This window comes from Microtus pennsylvanicus, chromosome 4 (genome assembly GCF_037038515.1).
Source record: "Microtus pennsylvanicus isolate mMicPen1 chromosome 4, mMicPen1.hap1, whole genome shotgun sequence".
In the NCBI taxonomy this organism is placed as follows: Eukaryota; Metazoa; Chordata; class Mammalia; order Rodentia; family Cricetidae; genus Microtus; species Microtus pennsylvanicus.
The window spans coordinates 68,089,277-68,106,788 of NC_134582.1; the positions used below are offsets into that span (position 1 = coordinate 68,089,277).

At 47.5% G+C, this 17,512-nt stretch overlaps 1 protein-coding gene across 2 annotated transcripts in view; it reads right to left on the reverse strand.

Moving 5' to 3' along the window:
* Lama3 (laminin subunit alpha 3) overlaps window positions 1-17,512 on the reverse strand; it is a 224,241-nt gene that overhangs the window by 119,608 nt on the left and 87,121 nt on the right. For both annotated transcript variants that reach the window (XM_075969274.1, XM_075969275.1), the window contains 6 exons: window positions 15,912-16,011; window positions 13,558-13,714; window positions 9,898-10,030; window positions 6,587-6,729; window positions 4,465-4,562; window positions 3,821-3,974 (listed from right to left, as the gene is read on the reverse strand). In XM_075969274.1, coding sequence (XP_075825389.1) covers window positions 3,821-3,974; window positions 4,465-4,562; window positions 6,587-6,729; window positions 9,898-10,030; window positions 13,558-13,714; window positions 15,912-16,011 — 785 coding nt within the window. The remainder of the gene's footprint in view (window positions 1-3,820; window positions 3,975-4,464; window positions 4,563-6,586; window positions 6,730-9,897; window positions 10,031-13,557; window positions 13,715-15,911; window positions 16,012-17,512) is intronic.

A 17,512-nucleotide genomic window follows, 5' to 3' on the forward strand; every position in this document is an offset into this window, starting at 1 on the left:
ATACTGAAAGGAGAAATAAAAAGATAGTGGGCACCTTTGGTGGGTCCTGCCAAGGTATGCCACTAGGGAAACAGACCACGCACAACAGAGTTAGCACAAGAGGTTTAGAGGGTGGGGCGACAAAAGACCATGTCAGAGTGGGGACTTGAGAGAGGCAGACAGACAGGAGGAAGAAGAGAAACAGGAGAGAAAGGAAGAGGCAAGAGAGGGAGAGCAAGCTGTGCCTCATGGGTGCTTATAAGAGGCACACAAGCCGCACCCTGTGGCCACCAAGACCAGCAGTTGTAATTGGGATGTCTTTGTTGTGATTTGTTCCTTTTGTTCAACCACGTTTCCTGGTGTGCCGTTTATTTTTACACCTTTATTGACCAAAGGGCAAATGTGCACTGGTCACTCAGTTCTGACTGGCACATGTAGCGAACTGAGTGGTGTCACACCTGATGGAGATGTATAATCAACTCCTGAGATGGCTAAGGCCTAACCTACGCTATGATCATGCAATGATTATAGCTGCCTGCATATGCGTGAACCTATGGGCAGTGCCCACCTGGCAGTTCGGGGTCGGCAGCCCATGCCTACTTAAGGGCTGGGAGAGGTTTGCCCAGAGAGAGAGGAGAGAGAGAAAGGAGAGAGGGGAAGGGAGAGAGAGAAAGTGAATAAAGTCCTGGAATAAACTGCAGTAAGAAGAGCTCCGGTGGTCGCATCATTCCTTGCTGGACAAGGTGGGGCATGACAGTCACATAGGAGAGTCCAGCCTTGGCCTGCCAGCTTCTCTCCTCAGGGATCTTCAAATGAAAGCTGTCTGTCTCAGCTCACCGCACAGCACGCGTGGGCCAGTGACAAGCTGTGACTTCCGTCATATCATGCCTCTAAGCTCCTACTGCCAACCCGCTGTGAGTACCACAGACTGGTATCTGTTTACGTCTGATGGTAACGCAGATGGACTTGGGTGAAATGGAAAGGTGATGTCGCTGTCGGGCTGTTTGTCTGAAGGGGACTTGAAAGGGCCCAGGGCCAGACTCTGCAGCACAGAACCTTCCACCTGTGCCAAGCCAAGAAGGATAAACTACCATCCTGAAGTCAGATGGGAATTTCAATATTTTGGCCATCAAGTGTTACTGAAGGCCTGCTGTGACCAGCTAGTGAGCATCCAATAGATTATAAGACAGGTGAGTTCTGCTCTCAGGCTTTGATCAGATAATTAGATAACTATACAGGTAGAGTATAAGTTTCAAGTGTGGCAAATTCTCTCAGAAAGTAGCATAGAAACATGTAAGATGTGGAACTGAGTTAGTCAGAGAGGTGTGGAGGCCCAAAAAAGTGAGCCTAATTCCACCTTGTCTGCCAGTCAGAGAGTTGGAGTTGCTCTAAATGACTGGCAAGGTAGTTTTACATCCCAACTCAGGGTGTGATTGCTTGGTTCTTTTAACATTAAAATAGCTCATTCAAGTAGGTCCTTGCCATCTCTACAGATGGTCACGATATGAAAATGTACTTCTGTTCCTTCTTTTGTAACTAAGAGGTCACCTGGGGAGTGGCTGCCTTCAGCATTCACGGTCTAGGGCCTAAACAACAGAATGCTAATGATTTGATGTCTCCGAGTGCTAAAGGATTGACTGTATACAAGCTATGGGGTAATTTCAATAACTACTGGAATGCCCTCCTGGTACTATTCTATGGTTTCTGATCTGTCATTTTTCACACATCTCTGTATTCTATACTTATATTTCTAAATTCCCATCCCCTATCCTGGCAAGAGGTGGTTTTGTCGAGGCTGGTCCTTGACAATATATGTGTGTCCGTGTGTGTGTGTGTGTGTGTGTGTGTGTGTGTCCACGTGTATATGTCCTATATCACCTCAGGAGGACCAGGATGGCAGATGTGTGCTTCCACATCTGCCTTTATGTGGCTGCTGAGATCTGAGCTCAGATCCTCGTGTTTATACAGCAAGTGCTGTATGAACCATCTCTCTGGCCCAGCGAGCAAAAATTTCTGCAGATGCAGGCAATTTAATCAGGAGGCTTCCACAGAGACGTCATGCAACATGACAGCACATGAGACTTCCTTACCCAGTCTGGGGGCCAGAAATGGCTCCCATTTTGGATTTTTCTGGTTTTCTGATACTTGCACATACAGAATAAAAACTGTTACTATTTAGATGTAGAACGACATCACTCTATGAGCCATGCTCACTGGTGACACCATTTTGGAAAGTTGTGGAATCTGTACACACTGGGGCCTAGCTAGAGGAGGTAAATTTCTGGAGGGCAGGCCTCGAGGTTTCCACATGACCTTACTCTCTGTCCCATCTCAGCCACAGCCAACAGACACCATGTTGCCCAAGTTTTCCTTACCTTAGCGGACTACACCCCAAACCAAAACCCAGAATAAATCCTTTCTTACTTAGGCTGCTTTGTGTTGAGTATTTGGTCACACTAAGAAGCAAAGTAATTAATATAGGTAAATAACCCTGGGATGAGATTAAAGCTTAAATAAAAATTCCTTGGTTTTATATACAAGGCCGGTGAGTCTAGCAATAATAACTCTTATATAAGAAAGGAGCTAGAATAGCTACAATACTGCTTCTAATGCCACAGATCTGAGTTTCATCACAACAGCCTTCTTGCAGTGACAAAAATAGTCAATGATCCATGTTGTCCCCGAACATGGGTGATTGTTGAGACCTTGAGGTAGCTGAGAGACAGCTTAGATATACTTAAGCTTAACTAATATAAGTTTATATATTCCCGAGGGGCTGGTCCCCCTCAGCTGGACTTCCCTATTATCAAAACATACATACAAATATGTTCATTCTCACATGTTAAATATATGTACAAGTGAGTGCACACATGTACATGCAGTATGGACAGAAAGGAATGTGGTTAAGCTAATTTTAGAATGGAGTAGAGAGAATATTCAGTTTTTCATTACATCTAATTATGTTTTCTTATTACACTAACTATATTTTTATAAATTAAAAATCTAATAAAATAAAATGAGGAGCCTAAGAAGTAACCTTAATATCTTTAGCTGTTGCCTTTAAAATGTAAGGACATAGTTTATAAAATGTGTGCACCTAAATATTTAGGAATAATTAAGGCCACAGATATTTTAACTTCATACACTTTACCCCAAAAGAAGTGTTCTCTCAAAAATTCAGAATAGACAATGTTAACAAAAGAATGAGAATAGAGGGGAGCAGGCTGTTGTTCAGCATCTTCATTTTGAGGTGCTGAGATGTGTGTTCTCACTGCTGGTATACTATGCAATCTGTTACCAGTATGTTTGTTACCAGGTTTGCCACTGTCACTCCACGAACTCCAGGAAGAGACACAAAGCCCTGGCCTGTACTAACCTGTCCTCCCAGCCACAGGACAGATGCCTGGGGGGGGCAGTTTCAGATTCCAAGTTCCACAAATTCAGCTGCTACAAATTGCTAGGCCTATGGGGTTGAGCAGAGGGGACCGGTTGTATCCTTTTAAAGGTAAATCAGCCCGGCTACTGGAGGCCTGTAAGACTGAATCGACTTCACTGTGAGTCAGGTGGAGCAGGTAACCAAATGACCCTGAGATCGTCTATGGTTGTTTCTATTTCTAGAAGGTGCTAAAAAAAAGAAAAAAGAAAACCCTCAACACAGCTCCGTGTGGAGGGCGTGTCTGCCCCAGTTCAACTCAGAGCCCTCAGCTCCTGTTCATCAACACCTCTGAGAAACCCTTCTGGCACTCAGGGATTTGGGAAGCAACCCGAGCTAACTAAGCATTCAGCAGACACAAATGCAGAGGTCGCACCAGCTTTGACAGGAAGTGGAAGGATGCCCCACCTCTCTCCCACTGAGGTCCACCATGGCTGGGTGTGCGGGAGTGGGCTGCCTCACTGCCACAGGTCTTGGCTCCCCATCAAGCAGGAAGTGTGTGGCCTCACAAGCCAGGGTGCAGGAGAATCGGGTCACTGGTAAATGCTGGTAAAGCAAACAACTTCAACGAGAACAAATACAATCGTTACCACATGAACACGATACGGAAACCTACAGAGCTACAAGGCTGCAGTGATGCAAGTCACCTCGGCGTCCTTGCATCATTTCCTCAACAAAGTCTTAGCGAGTGGACATCGAAGGCATGGACCAGCAAGTTTCCCACACAGGAGGGGACGGAACCAAGGTCCAAGAACCCGCCCTCCTTTGAGCTCTTGCCCTCGCCCGATGAATGACTCTGAGGTGACTTTGCGAGCTGCAGCGTTCCACACGCACAAGGCGGCGGCGGCGCTCTTCATGCAGCTGTGGCATGTGACATGCTTTCAGATTCTTACTCAAGTAAGGCTCAGAGCAACAATTCACAATGAACCTACCAGCGGGGCTGTACCGTAACCGCTGCGATTGTGAGGCCACCTCATGAGCCTTGTATTCGTGGCTAATTCAGAGGAGTCTGGTGGCATTGAGCCTGCACCCCACCCCCACTCCATACTAACTTGTCCTGGGGCGATCCTGTGTGGGCGCATGGTTCCGTGACTGGCACTTGCAGGGCGAAAGCTTCATAGTAGTCGCGGGGAAGCAGCACCAGGTAATCCTAGCAAGTGAAGACCACAGGCAGAGTTGGTAATGAAATGACAAATGTGTATGCTAAGAGAATAAAGTCCCAGGGAAGTCAATGGTGAACTTCAACTTCAGATCAACTCTTTCGTTCTTCACCCTGGCCCTCCAGAACCCACAATTCTTCGCACACTGGAGGTCAGGGCTGCAGAGTGTATATTTGGGATTTCTAGATCCACAGGAAATGTTACTTTATCTTCCGGTTGTTTATAATAAATCCCCTCCTCCCAGTGATCAAAGACATTGAACCAAATTATTAAGGTCCTCTGCTGAGGGGCTGGAGAGATGGCTCAGAGGTTAAGAACACTGGTTGCTCTTCCAGAGGACCCCTGTTCAATTCCCACCACCCACATGGCAACTCACAACTCTCTGTTCCAAGGGATCCAATGCCCTCATGCAGGTAAACCAATGTACATGAAATAGAAATAAATCATTAAAAAAGATGCTCTGCTGAGCCGCTGGCTGCCCTCCTCACTACAGAGCGCCATCTACTGACCAGTGATGTGGCCTTCAGCTCCAACCCTGCCTACAGAGCATAGTGGTAGGGAAAGGGTTTTTGTGATGTTGGTATCTCAGACAACCTTCCTGCCTGTCCTAGCAAATGAAAGAGCAGCTATCCCACCAACCATGCCAGATTAAGCTATGCAAATGCAGCTAAGCATTCAGGAAAGAGCGGTGCTCCAGGCTCTCAGACACAGGTGCCTTGCAGTGTCCCAGCGATCTCAGAATCTGTGGCCCCACTACATATGTGCAGAAGGGAGGAGATGGGGGATTCGCCTCTAGAGGGAGATTCCCATGTGGCCCTTAAGGCATTTTCTTTCCTCAGGTAGGGGAAAAAGCAGATTGGTGATCAGGGGGCTTTATTACAGGGTAGGTTTTCACTGTTCTAGACATCATTTCCCTGAGCAGGCCCATAGCTGCTATTGTCCCGAAGACCAGTAAGCAGAAATAGCAAGTGCCCAGTGAGGACAGAGTCACGCCGGGGACATCAGCACAAGGTTGTTCCGCATCTCTCAGGCCTGGGTAGGGGGTTATGACAATCTTTCCACCCGTCCAGCTTCACACCCGTACTGGCAGCAAAGGAACTTCCTCTTCCTCACTTCTAATATCTGAAAATATCCTTTCTGACTCACTTATCTCTCCAGACATAAAATTTCTTTGCCAAGAAGGCACGAGGGCCAATGGATGTTATATAACTTCACATTGTTTGTCTTTGGAAAAGACACCCAAGGTTAAGTTCTATCTCTGTCACTCAGGAGAAGCAATGGAGGCAGCTTCAGAGCTGAGTGACCAGCTTAAGACTTCCTAATGTTCCAAAAGGACAGCTTTATGGTTCCTGCTTCAAGCACATGATATTAAATGTGTGCCAACGACTTTATCTCTGGCCTTGCTACAAGTTATAACAAATCTGAGGTGTGGACAAAGAGCAGGGCCTCAGAGAACCCCCTTGTGGCTCCTCTGGCTTTCCTTGGATGAGGAGCCCTTTGCCAGACCAGCTTTAGGATTCTTGACTAGGTGAGGGAAAGGCAGGAGGAAGTGGGGTTTGGGGGTAGAGGAGTTGGGGGAGGGCCCCTGGCTCCTGGAGCCTCTCCCTTCCCTTCACACATCCCTAAATCTTGCTGCTATTTATCCTCCTGATTAATTAGATTCTCCTGATTATTCTGCATGTTTGGGTGTGTGCATCTTTGGTGCCTTTCTGCTTCATAACAGAAATATCAAACAAAATTAGAAAGGTAGGGTCATGTCTTTATAAGAGCTTTGCATTTGTTCTAATTTTGAGTTATAGTTCATTTATATAGAGACATATAGATTATTTTTGTCCAAGAGTAATTGACTGAAGAGACATAACGTTTCTCTGTCATGTCCCCTGAGGGAAAAAGCCAGTTTCCTTTGCAGTGGAAGGGAAATGCATGTGATTCTGACGTCTTCCCATGGGTCACAGGAATGAGCGAGACTATCTCAGATCTTAGCCATGGACCTGGACACTCAGATCCAGCTTACCAGGAGGACTCCTTCCACCTGGATGCAAGCAATCCATGTCCCTGGGGTGATGGAGAACGGGTCTGCAGAGCCATCTCCGGGGACAGTGACAAAGGCTGGCTCCTTACTTGGGGGAAAGTTCATCTCTTTGCTTTGAGAAGCGCCTATCAGGAGACAAACAGCAGTTGAAGGTGTTAGCAGTGGTATCTATTAAAGTGTTGAGTTTTCAGGTGTATTAAATACATTCATATACTAATATCTATGTGTATACACTTGACACAGACTCAGCCATGTAGCCAGGTCACCTGACCTGGAACTCATGACAGAACACACTGATCTCAGCTGGTTACCCCCCTGCCTTTTCCCCTCAAGTGCCGGATGACCGAGGCAAACTACCACATCTGGCTAAGAGCTATCTTTAGGAATGTACCTTCCAGATGTGTGTATTCAATATGTAATATGGTTTTTTATTTCTTTCTTTTTTGTCTGTAGGAGATTGTCATTTTTTATTTTTATTCATGAGTATACTTTCACTTTCCAATTAGAAATTTTCCCAGCTCTCTATTTACTTGTTTCCAGGATGTAGCATGCATTTCTTCTGCCAAAAAAACAAGCACCTGGCCCCTGAGTCTGATGGGTCTTCTGCACCTGGCCCTGAGTCTGAGGGGTCTTCTGCACCTGGCCCCTGAGTGAGTCTGAGGGGTCTTCTGCACCTGGCCCCTGAGTGAGTCTGAGGGGTCTTCTGCACCTGGCCCCTGAGTGAGTCTGATGGGTCTTCTGCACCTGGCCCCTGAGTCTGATGGGTCTTCTGCACCAGGCCCCTGAGTGAGTCTGATGAGTCTTCTGTACCTGGCCCCTGAGTCTGATGGGTCTTCTGCACCTGGCCCCTGAGTCTGATGGGTCTTCTGCACCAGGCCCCTGAGTGAGTCTGATGAGTCTTCTGTACCTGGCCCTGAGTCCGAGGGGTCTTCAGCACCTGGCCCTGAGTCTGAGGTCTTCTGTACCTGGCCCTGAGTCTGATGGGTCTTCTGTACCTGGCCCTGAGTCTGAGGGGTCTTCTGTACCTGGCCCTGAGTTTGAGGTCTTCTGCACCTGGCCCCTGAGTGAGTCTGATGGGTCTTCAGCACCTGGCCCTGAGTCTGAGGTCTTCTGTACCTGGCCCTGAGTCTGATGGGTCTTCTGTACCTGGCCCTGAGTCTGAGGGGTCTTCTGTACCTGGCCCTGAGTTTGAGGTCTTCTGCACCTGGCCCCTTAGTGAGTCTGAGGGGTCTTCTGCACCTGGCCCCTTAGTGAGTCTGAGGGGTCTTCTGCACCTGGCCCCTTAGTGAGTCTGAGGGGTCTTCTGCACCTGGCCCCTTAGTGAGTCTGAGGGGTCTTCTGCACCTGGCCCCTTAGTGAGTCTGAGGGGTCTTCTGCACCTGGCCCCTTAGTGAGTCTGAGGGGTCTTCTGCACCTGGCCCCTTAGTGAGTCTGAGGGGTCTTCTGCACCTGGCCCCTTAGTGAGTCTGAGGGGTCTTCTGCACCTGGCCCCTTAGTGAGTCTGAGGGGTCTTCTGCACCTGGCCCCTTAGTGAGTCTGAGGGGTCTTCTGCACCTGGCCCCTTAGTGAGTCTGAGGGGTCTTCTGCACCTGGCCCCTTAGTGAGTCTGAGGGGTCTTCTGCACCTGGCCCCAAGTCTGAGGTCTTCTGGAGAGGACATGTTTGCACCTGATCTCTGCATAGCTCTCCTCCTATAGACATTTACAAAGGTCCACTGTGTCAGGCCTGGGGCTGGTTGCAGGCAATGCGGTGAACACAGCAAGCATGGCCAAGCTCCCTGGGGACACGAGGAGGGAGAGCCAGGGATCAGACTACAGAATGATATGGAAGAGCAGACAGTGGTAGTGGGGACGAGAGAGGAGGCATAGACGACCTTAGGAATATGGAACCAGGTTCCTGATTCAGACTTAGAGGAGACTGTCTCAGAGAGCAGGGAACCAGCCAAACTGTATTCTAGTTGTATGGACAGATAGAGGGCAGACAACTGAGGCACAGGGCACAGGGGGTCTGTGTGGACAGACAGAGGGCACACTGCTGGTGACACCCTGGAGCAGAGAGGTGTGTGGACAGAAGGCAGACCCCTGACACCATCCAGAAATGAACAGAAGGGTCTGTGGGGACAAACTTAGAGTCTACAGCCTCTGTCTACAAAGACTAGTTATGCACTTGGGCGGCTTGCTTTCTTTAGTCCACAGGCTCCTTGTGTAGGGCACGAGGCTCCTCTCCTTAAAGAGAGCCCACTAGAGCTCTCTAGTGGCTGTGAGCTGCTTAGCCTCCAGCCCCAAAAGCTCGACCCAATTCCTCCTCTCACTTCCCACTCTGCCATGGATGTGAAATAAGGTCATGTAACATCTCAGTGCTGAGTCAGGCTTCCATTAGCACTGTTCTGAGTCCTTCTGGGATTACGAGTGATTTCTTGAGTCCATTTCTGGGATTGGTTGATGCTCTAACTCCATGTGTTCTAAGCCCTGCCCCAGACAGCTGTGAGTGGTACCCTCTTCTGCTTAGGAAGTCCTCATGGTTGAAGGAAGTTCAAAGGTCCTTGGGCCTTCCTTGAACTTCCTATTTTCTGACCTTCATTTTAAAATTTCAACCCTCCTCTATTTCTCCTTGCTTGAAACCATGAAAGAATTAAGAGCAATAGGCCAACAGCTCCTAAATAATACCCCCAAAAAAGGCAGCACCCACTTCCCCATAAGTGAGCTACACAGATCTGTTTTTACCAGTAAAGGGATCCATGACCCCTGGGGATGAAGGATAGCCAACATTTGAACATCGCTATGCTGATTTTTAAAATGATGGTGATAATTTAACAGCAAAAGTAAAAGAAGCACAAAGTGAAGAGAAAGCAATGGTAACAGAGAGCATGCAAGAGAGCCGTCCAATCAGATGGTGAGGAAGGATGTGATGCAAGTGAGCCAGCCAATCAAATAGCAAGGAAAAGCATGCAAAAGAAGTGGCCAATCAGATGATAAGGAAGGATGCAAGAGAGCCAGCCAATCAGATGGTGAAGAAGAGCATGCAATATGACTGGCCAATCAGATGGTAAGGAAGGATGCAAGTGAGCCGGCCAATCAGATTTTGCCATGGGCTTAATGTCTTCTAGGGATGATGGGCTTTGTGAAAACCAAAGGAATGCTATTTTGATCCTTTCTCAACTGAAAAGAGGTGAAGCCAGTTTAGAGACTCAATTGTGCATCCCTCCAGCACTGGGAGGAAGAGTCACTCTGGACTGGTTGTGGGACTCTGTCTCTAAAGAGGGAAACAAGTAACAAGGCTTCACATTGTACCTACCCGACTTCGCCCGGGATGGATAAACAGTGATACGGCCAGACACTCCTTCAGTCCCAGGGTTGACGTATCTCAGAATAATGTGGAACAAGGAGAGATTTGACTTCCTCGCAGTCAGCCTTATCCTTACTTCATTCTGAAAAGTAACCCCCCAAAGTCATGAAGTGTAGATGAGAAAAGTGGCTGCCAAGAAATGCCAGCCAACCACTGACTTCATTTAGATTTGTAAGGCACACCCACACAAATGCGCATGCACACACACTCAGTAAACATCAAGTAACAGGTAGAAACAGGCAGGCCTGACAAGAACACCAGGCACTTACACTTCCAGCTGCAGAAGAACACACTCTCTCAACACCTAGGGTTCCCGTGTGTGTGTGTGTGTGTGTGTGTGTGTGTGTGTGTGTGTGTGTGTTTGTGTGTGTGTGCATGCGCGCGCACAGGCAGACAGAACGGAGTGTTAGATGGACTAGTACAAGAGGGTTGCAGTGACAGGAGCAAGCACCACTGGCTGGGAAAACTCAAAAGCAGAGGAAAGTGTGCCATTTCACACCACGGCTCTAGCGAGGCCCCCAAGCCCCACTTTACATGAAGAACTTCACATCTAAATGGCTGCAGACAGGAATGGTGGGGGACCTCAAACACATCTGTGATAAGAACCCAGATGTTGTTAAATGTGCCTGTTTGCCTTGGAAAGTTGTATCTCAAGTTTTCACCAATAAACAGTGTTAGCTTGTGAACAGGAGGAGAGGGCTTGTGTGACTCCAGAGCTTGAGTTAATAACACAAGTAAATTATCATTTATTCAAATTTATATACTATATATAACATATATAATCATTTTGCCTGCATATATGATGTGCATTGAGGCTAAAAGAGGGTATTGGATCCCTTAGAACTGGAGTTAGGGGTGCTTGTGAGCCACCGCGTGCTCTAAACTGCTGAGTTTAAGTGCTAAGTGCTCCAGTGCTAAGAATAAGTTACTTTTGCTTGGAACACAAACCACATGTCCAGATCCAGCTGTGGCCCAAGGGAAGTTCACAAAGTGTGGGAGTTCCTACACCGTAGTTCTCACCCCTTTCCCAGTTAGGCAGCTTTCACTGGAGAGGACGTGCACTGAGTGAGACACAAGAGGCAGCAAAGGCTGACTTCCAGACGATCACCAGCTCCACCGCAGAAGCTGCGGACGGTGCCACGTGGACATTCCCTCCAGCCCGACGAGTTTGATTGAACTCATTTTTTCAGTTTTGATACTAATGAAAAGTCCAGGAAACGAATATAAAAATAAAGGGTATGGTCCAGGAATATAGAAATGTAAAGTTGCAAGCCCAAACACATTTGGAAGAAAAAAAAAGCTGGCAGCCACTGTGTACAGAGGTAAACTTTCAAGAGCTGTCTTCTGCTTCCCAGCTTCCGAGCTAGGCAGGTACTGCAGACAAAGCTTAGCTCCTAACTACTGCCTCTATGGGACCCTCTGCTTGTATTCCCTAATCTTTAACTGTGTCCCTAGGTTACTCTACTTTCTGCCTCACATTCTTTCAGGGACGGTGAAAAGCGGCTGTGTCAACCAAGGCTTTGGCAAACATCCTAAGTTAACCCTAACATTCTATAACTAAAAGTCGTAAAACTTAAAATGTTCTGTGACGTTAAGCCTGACCTCAGAGTTGTAAAAGCTCTTTGAACCACACCTGGTTCAAAGGTGTGGAGGAGGCCAGAACCAGCCCCCACTGCCACAACTACAGAAGCCGGATCTCTGGCTATGGTCACAGCTACATCTAAGAAGCTTTGTGTGACCCGTGGTGATTTTTTTTTTCTGGAATAAAGCTTGCTTCTGGTTTAATAGACTCTGGTGGTTTGTCCCCCATCATTGTTTGACCCCAGATCCAACACCAATGGTAAATGCAATAAGTGTGAAAGGGTACATTAAAAGAGTAAGGAAAGTGATTATACAGGGACCACAGGGCCTCTGATCCAAAGACTTCCTCACGAAGAACACTGTTAGAAGTGCATTGCTTTGGGTCAACCAAATATTCTGTCAAGTTTCAAACACCTGTGGAACACCTAGACCAGGCGGTGTCAGTCACCTCCTTGATGGATTCCACCATAATTCTATGAATAATGAATAATGAAGATGTCCACGAAAGAAGTAGAGCTGGGGATGGACGCAGTTAGGAGTTTGTGGAGAATGTAGTTTGGTTCTTTGCAGCTGATCCTGAGCTTACAACCTCCTGAAGCTCCAGGTGCAGAGGCTCCCACACCCTCCTCTGCACCCTGCAGGGACCGCCCTTGCATGTATGCACAGCTTCCTACAGCAGTGGACTCAGAATTTAAACTAGATTAAATCTTTTTAAAAACCCTTGTGTGCTGGTGCTTGGCTTTAACCCAAGCACTTAGGAGGCAGAGGCAGGGGGAGCTCTAGAAGTTAATGGTCAGTCTGTTCTTCATGGTGAGTTCCAGGTTAACCAGGGCTACATTGGGAGACCCTGTCACAAAAAGAAAGAAATCGAATTTGGTGTGTATGGGAAGAAAGGGGTAAATGTGGGGTGTCTTACAGTCCTGTTTGGTAGAGACAGCTTTAGTTGGGGAGATTTGACCAGGAAAACATTGTTACGGCCAATGGAGGCTACAGGAGAGCTATGGGCTGGCCCAGGTTCTCTGTGAACTGGTCCTGACCGGGCGAGGACAAACATTGGGTGACCATGGCTATCAATCCTGTCTCTTGTTAGGGTTTTATCTGCCTCAAAGTAGCTTGAGGAGACCAGCCTTGAAGAGAAGTTCTGAAGCTAAGAACTACTCAATGACTCTACGTGTTTAGCTGCAAATATCACATAAGTCCTCCAGGTAACCAAATACCGTACACACCCCTTACTCCACCATGAAGGCGAGAAAGATGGGTGCAGCAGAGGAGAGTGAAAGAGGAAGAAAAGAACAGCTGAGCACCAGCAAGGTGCGTTGTTTACCATCTCCACTCATGAGTAACTCCAGAGTTCGCAAAGCACCGCCCCAATCAACAAGGCCAAGCATGCACACACACACACACACACACACACACACACACACACACGACACAACGGAACAGGACAGGACAGCTGGGATTAGGGCACCTAGGAGGCTGAAGCAGGGGACCGAGAGCCTGGACCAGCCTGAACCTCGCAGCATGTCTGTCAGATGGAGGAGGATGAAGAGGCTGCTGCTTTTTTAGAAGTCTTCAAGTCGACTCATTTTTATTTTCAACAATGGCACTAAAGAAAAATGGCCTCTATGTTTTAATATAGTCTAACACCACTTAAAAAATTTCCTTCTACCTATAAAAAAGCCTCCAGAGACAAATACTTCCTTTAATTCCTTCATTTTTCTGATTTAGCAGCCAAATTAAAGTACCAATGAACTGTGAAATGAGTTAAAATCTTTCCCTGTCTTAAATCCCAAGCCTACCCCTTCAAGCTGACCCTGGCCAGTACTCTGGAGAAAATGAATCCTGGACTAGGTTTCAGAGGCAGTGTAGCTTTAGGCCGGGGTGGAGGTGGAGGTGAGTGGGGGTGGGTCGGGTTGGGGTGGGGGCTGAGATGGGTGTGGGGGCTGTGGGGGGTGTTGGGGGGATGTGGTATGTTGAGGGTGTTTACATGGGTCCCCTGCAGTGAGTTGTGGCCCTCTGGCTATATACCTGTGCCGAGGTCATCATGGCATATCCTCTCCAGCTAAACTCAGGGAATACCAGGGGATCAAATCCAAAGCGCAGGTCTCTTCCATTAGGTCCAGCGCCGTCTTCAGCCTCGTGCTTCATGTGGTGCAAATCCGGGAAGTAGTGGTTATTTTCAGGCCTTTGTAAGTCACAAGTAAGTGTGAACATAAGTTAGGTTTGTAGGAGATCTGATGTTCGTTCCTAACAGACATGGCCGAAGGAACACTGCCAGCTGACTAAGCCGTTAAACGAGACCAAAGGAAGGCTTTCCCTCTCGTGCCAAAGGATTCTCTTATTCAGGGAAACGTTGGCACAGAGTACACCCATTCCCGCTCATTCCGAGCACTAAATTGAAGTCATTTAGCACAAGTCATGAGCTCCTCAACATACCTCTGCTGTGCTCTAATGGTGGCCACAATTAACAGAGCAAATCTCTGACTTAGCATTTCCTCACTCAGCACTTACCACGGTCGTAGTCATACATTTGCAGCATCAGTAACTATGTGCCAGGCATGTTGTAAGCATCATAATATAATATTTTATATATTAAATATATACAAATTTTATGATAGTCTTAAGTGTTCTTTGTGTGCTTGTGTGTGTGTGAGAGTGTGCACACATAAGCGTGTGTGTATGTGCCGTGTGCATAGATAAGCACTTTTGAGGGTCAAAGGGCAGCTTGCTGGGGTTGGGTCTCTCCTTCCACTGTGTGGGTCCTGAGGATTGAACTTGGGTGGCTGGGTTAGCAACAGGCCCTTTTCCCCTATGAGCCATCTGTAGGCCAATGGGTGGCTTCCTTTGACAAGCCCAGCTGTGGCAGTCACAAAGGCAGCTCGGGAACATCCCATCTCATGTGACCGCCACACTGAAACTACTCGAGTCCTTCAAACCAATACACAAGTCAGTCTGGTAAGAAGGGTGAGAAGCTAATAACACTTAGTGGATTTGAAGACATAGAGGTCCGTCAGTCAATGGGAAGAAAAGCCATCCCATACTGTGTGCAGGAGTGTTTGTCTCAGTGTCTTAGTAACTCATCCAGGAGTCCATTCTAAAGAATGAATGCAACACGCTGAGCCAGCAACGTGACAGAACCAAAATTATAAGCTAAATAAATTATAAAATAGTCTGTAAGCATTAATATTTTGAGGACTTCTTAACGATATAAGAAATATATATGTCCAATTCAAAAATTCAATTTTAAAATTTGCATGAAAAATGCTTAATTTTAATCCTAAACAAAATTATACCAGAAATATTTTTACAAGGTTATCTTAGAGAGGTGTACTGAAGACTTTTCTTTGCCTTTTGATTTTTATGAGTTTATTGAAATTTCTAAAATAAATATATATTTATGATCACAAAAATTAGTTAGAAAACACAGTGAATGCTTCTAAACCTATAGGGAAATCCAAACAAGCTCAGATACATGAATGAGCTAATGTTTTGAAGATTTAGTACTGAGGAAGGACACGAGGTTCGCCCATCTGGGCAGCACCACTCTGTCACACACATCGCTGGCTTATCAGACTTTAGTGTAGTTTTCATTTACTGTCATATCAAAGACTGTATTCTAAACCCCATGTGCTCTCATGTGAGAGGCAATGATCTTATCTGTGGGCAGTAACCCTGGGCTGTAGTATTTTCTCCTGTGCTTCTGCATGTAGGAATGCCAGGTGGCGAGAGACGGTCCCCGCAACTGCTAATGAAGCAGGCAGACAGGAGCCTGAGGTTTTGAAAACCTTGCCTTTCTTGTTGTTCAGGCATATGACCGAGAGTCAAAGAGTTTAGATTTCAATTTCTCCAACTTCCACTGAGGAAGATCTTACAGTAGGATTATCACACCCACAGACTCATCTGCATATGCTCCCCACCTCTGGGTCCTTGTCCCTCTTGGTTTTGACTTTAGCCCTCCTTCCCCGTTCTTCCTGTTTCACGTCTTTCCCCACCGCCTTATTCTAGTCTCCAGACTTCACTCTCTACTCAAGGGAGACGGGAACTGATTGATGTCAGTGGTCCAGAAACCGGGCCCTTTGTGTCTGTAGCCTTCATGCTGTGACTTGTAGAGGTTTCAGCCTCCCTCGGGCACGGTGCACACTGTTCACCTCAAGCCTGGACTTGGGGATGCATGGACTTCATGGCTTATGCCGTAGAAGTGGTTGTGATGGGCATCCTGAACGCCTGTTCTAATTAGCTCACGGTCACATGTCCAGGCTCTAGTTATATCCACAGCGTCATCCGCCTCCTTGGGATTGGTCCTTGCCCCTCTACCCCAGGATCAGCTCAGGCAGGGAAGTGTGCGCTGGCCCCAGCAATGTGAGTGAACTCCCCAAACTCACCGCTGGCACTTTCTCCCCACGACGTGCTCTCGACACTGGCATTCTCCTGAGGGCCCACTGCACATGGTGGTGAGTGATCCACCAATGTCACACTGGCACCCTGCAAGTCAAGGAACAGCTGGGTTACTACCAAACTCTGTCCCTGCCAGAAGTTTCCCTCCCCGTGAAGACAGCTCTGATGTTCTCAGCCCTGAGATGGCTGCTTTCTTCATCTGCCTTACCTTATATCAGGCAGGCATGTCCCAAACAAAAATGGCCTGCCCCCTCAAAGGCCTATCTTAAATTTCAAGATGTGTGACTATAGGCCAGCAGGTGGGTGTGCTGTTGTCCCATGGAAGATGAGCCCAGGACTACACATGGTTAAGTAGCCTGGGAAGGGGGTTAGTCAGTGAAGTGCTTCCCACACAGACGTGGAAGAGAAGAGGGATCAGTCAGTGAAGTGCTTCCCACACAGATGTGGAAAGGAAGAAAGATCATTCAGTGAAGTGCTTCCCCCACAGACATGGAAAGGAAGAGGGATCAGTCAGTCAGGTGCTTCCCACACAGACATGGAAAGAGTGGCAGTGCTGAGGGTCCAGAGACAGGAGGATCCCTGGGATCAGGGTTAGCCACGCTAGCAAGCGCCAGGTGTGGTAGAGACCCTCTCTTAAAAAGTAAGGTGGACTACCACAGGGCAGGGAACCCTGACTGCTCTTTGGACTGGAGAGGGAGGGGGAGAGGAGTGGGGTGAAGGGGAGAGGGGTGGGAGGAGGGGGAGAAGAGTGGGAGGAGGGGGAGGGAAATGGGAGGCTGGTAGGAGGTGGAAATTTGTTTTTCTTTTTATTCTCCTTTTATCAATAAAAAAAAGTAAGGTGGAGATAACTAGGGGATTGATGGAGGAAGGTCATTGGTTAAAAAATAAAGAAACTGCTTTGGCCCATTTTATTGGTTAGAACATAGGTGGGTGGAGTAAACAGAATGGAAGGCTGGGAGAAAGAAGCTGAGTCAGGGAGTCGCCATGGTTCTCCCACTCCAGACAGATGCAGGTTAAGATCATTCCTGGTAAGCCAGCTCGTGGGCTACACAGATTAATAGAAATGGGCTAGTCCAGGTGCGAGAGTTAACTGAGAAAAGGCTAGATATAATAGGCCAAGCGGTGTTTAAAAGAATACAGTTTCCGTGTAATTATTTCTGGTAAAGCTAGCAGTGGGGGCGGCCGGGTGCCGGGGACGCAGCCCTCTGCCCTTGTTTCAACAGGGGATGGCTAACATGGACCTCAGGCCTCCATACACAGAGGCACACACATCCAGGAACATGAATACACACGTAAAGGAGCAGCACTGTCAGGTGGTGGTGTCGCACGCTTTTAATTCCAGCACTGGGGAGGCAGAGGCAGGCAGATCTCTGTGAGTTCGAGGCCAGCCTGGTCTACAAGAGCCAGTTTGTAATAAAGTCCATGTGCGGAAGTCAGGAGCAACCTTGCAAGGTCAGCCACTTCTAAAATTTTATTATTTAATACCATATAACTAAGTATCTGGTTTTTAGATAATATGAAACATAGTCTCAAGGTGACTAGCTCTTGGTGTCAGTTAATATTAGCATGTGCCCTCTATCCCATGTGG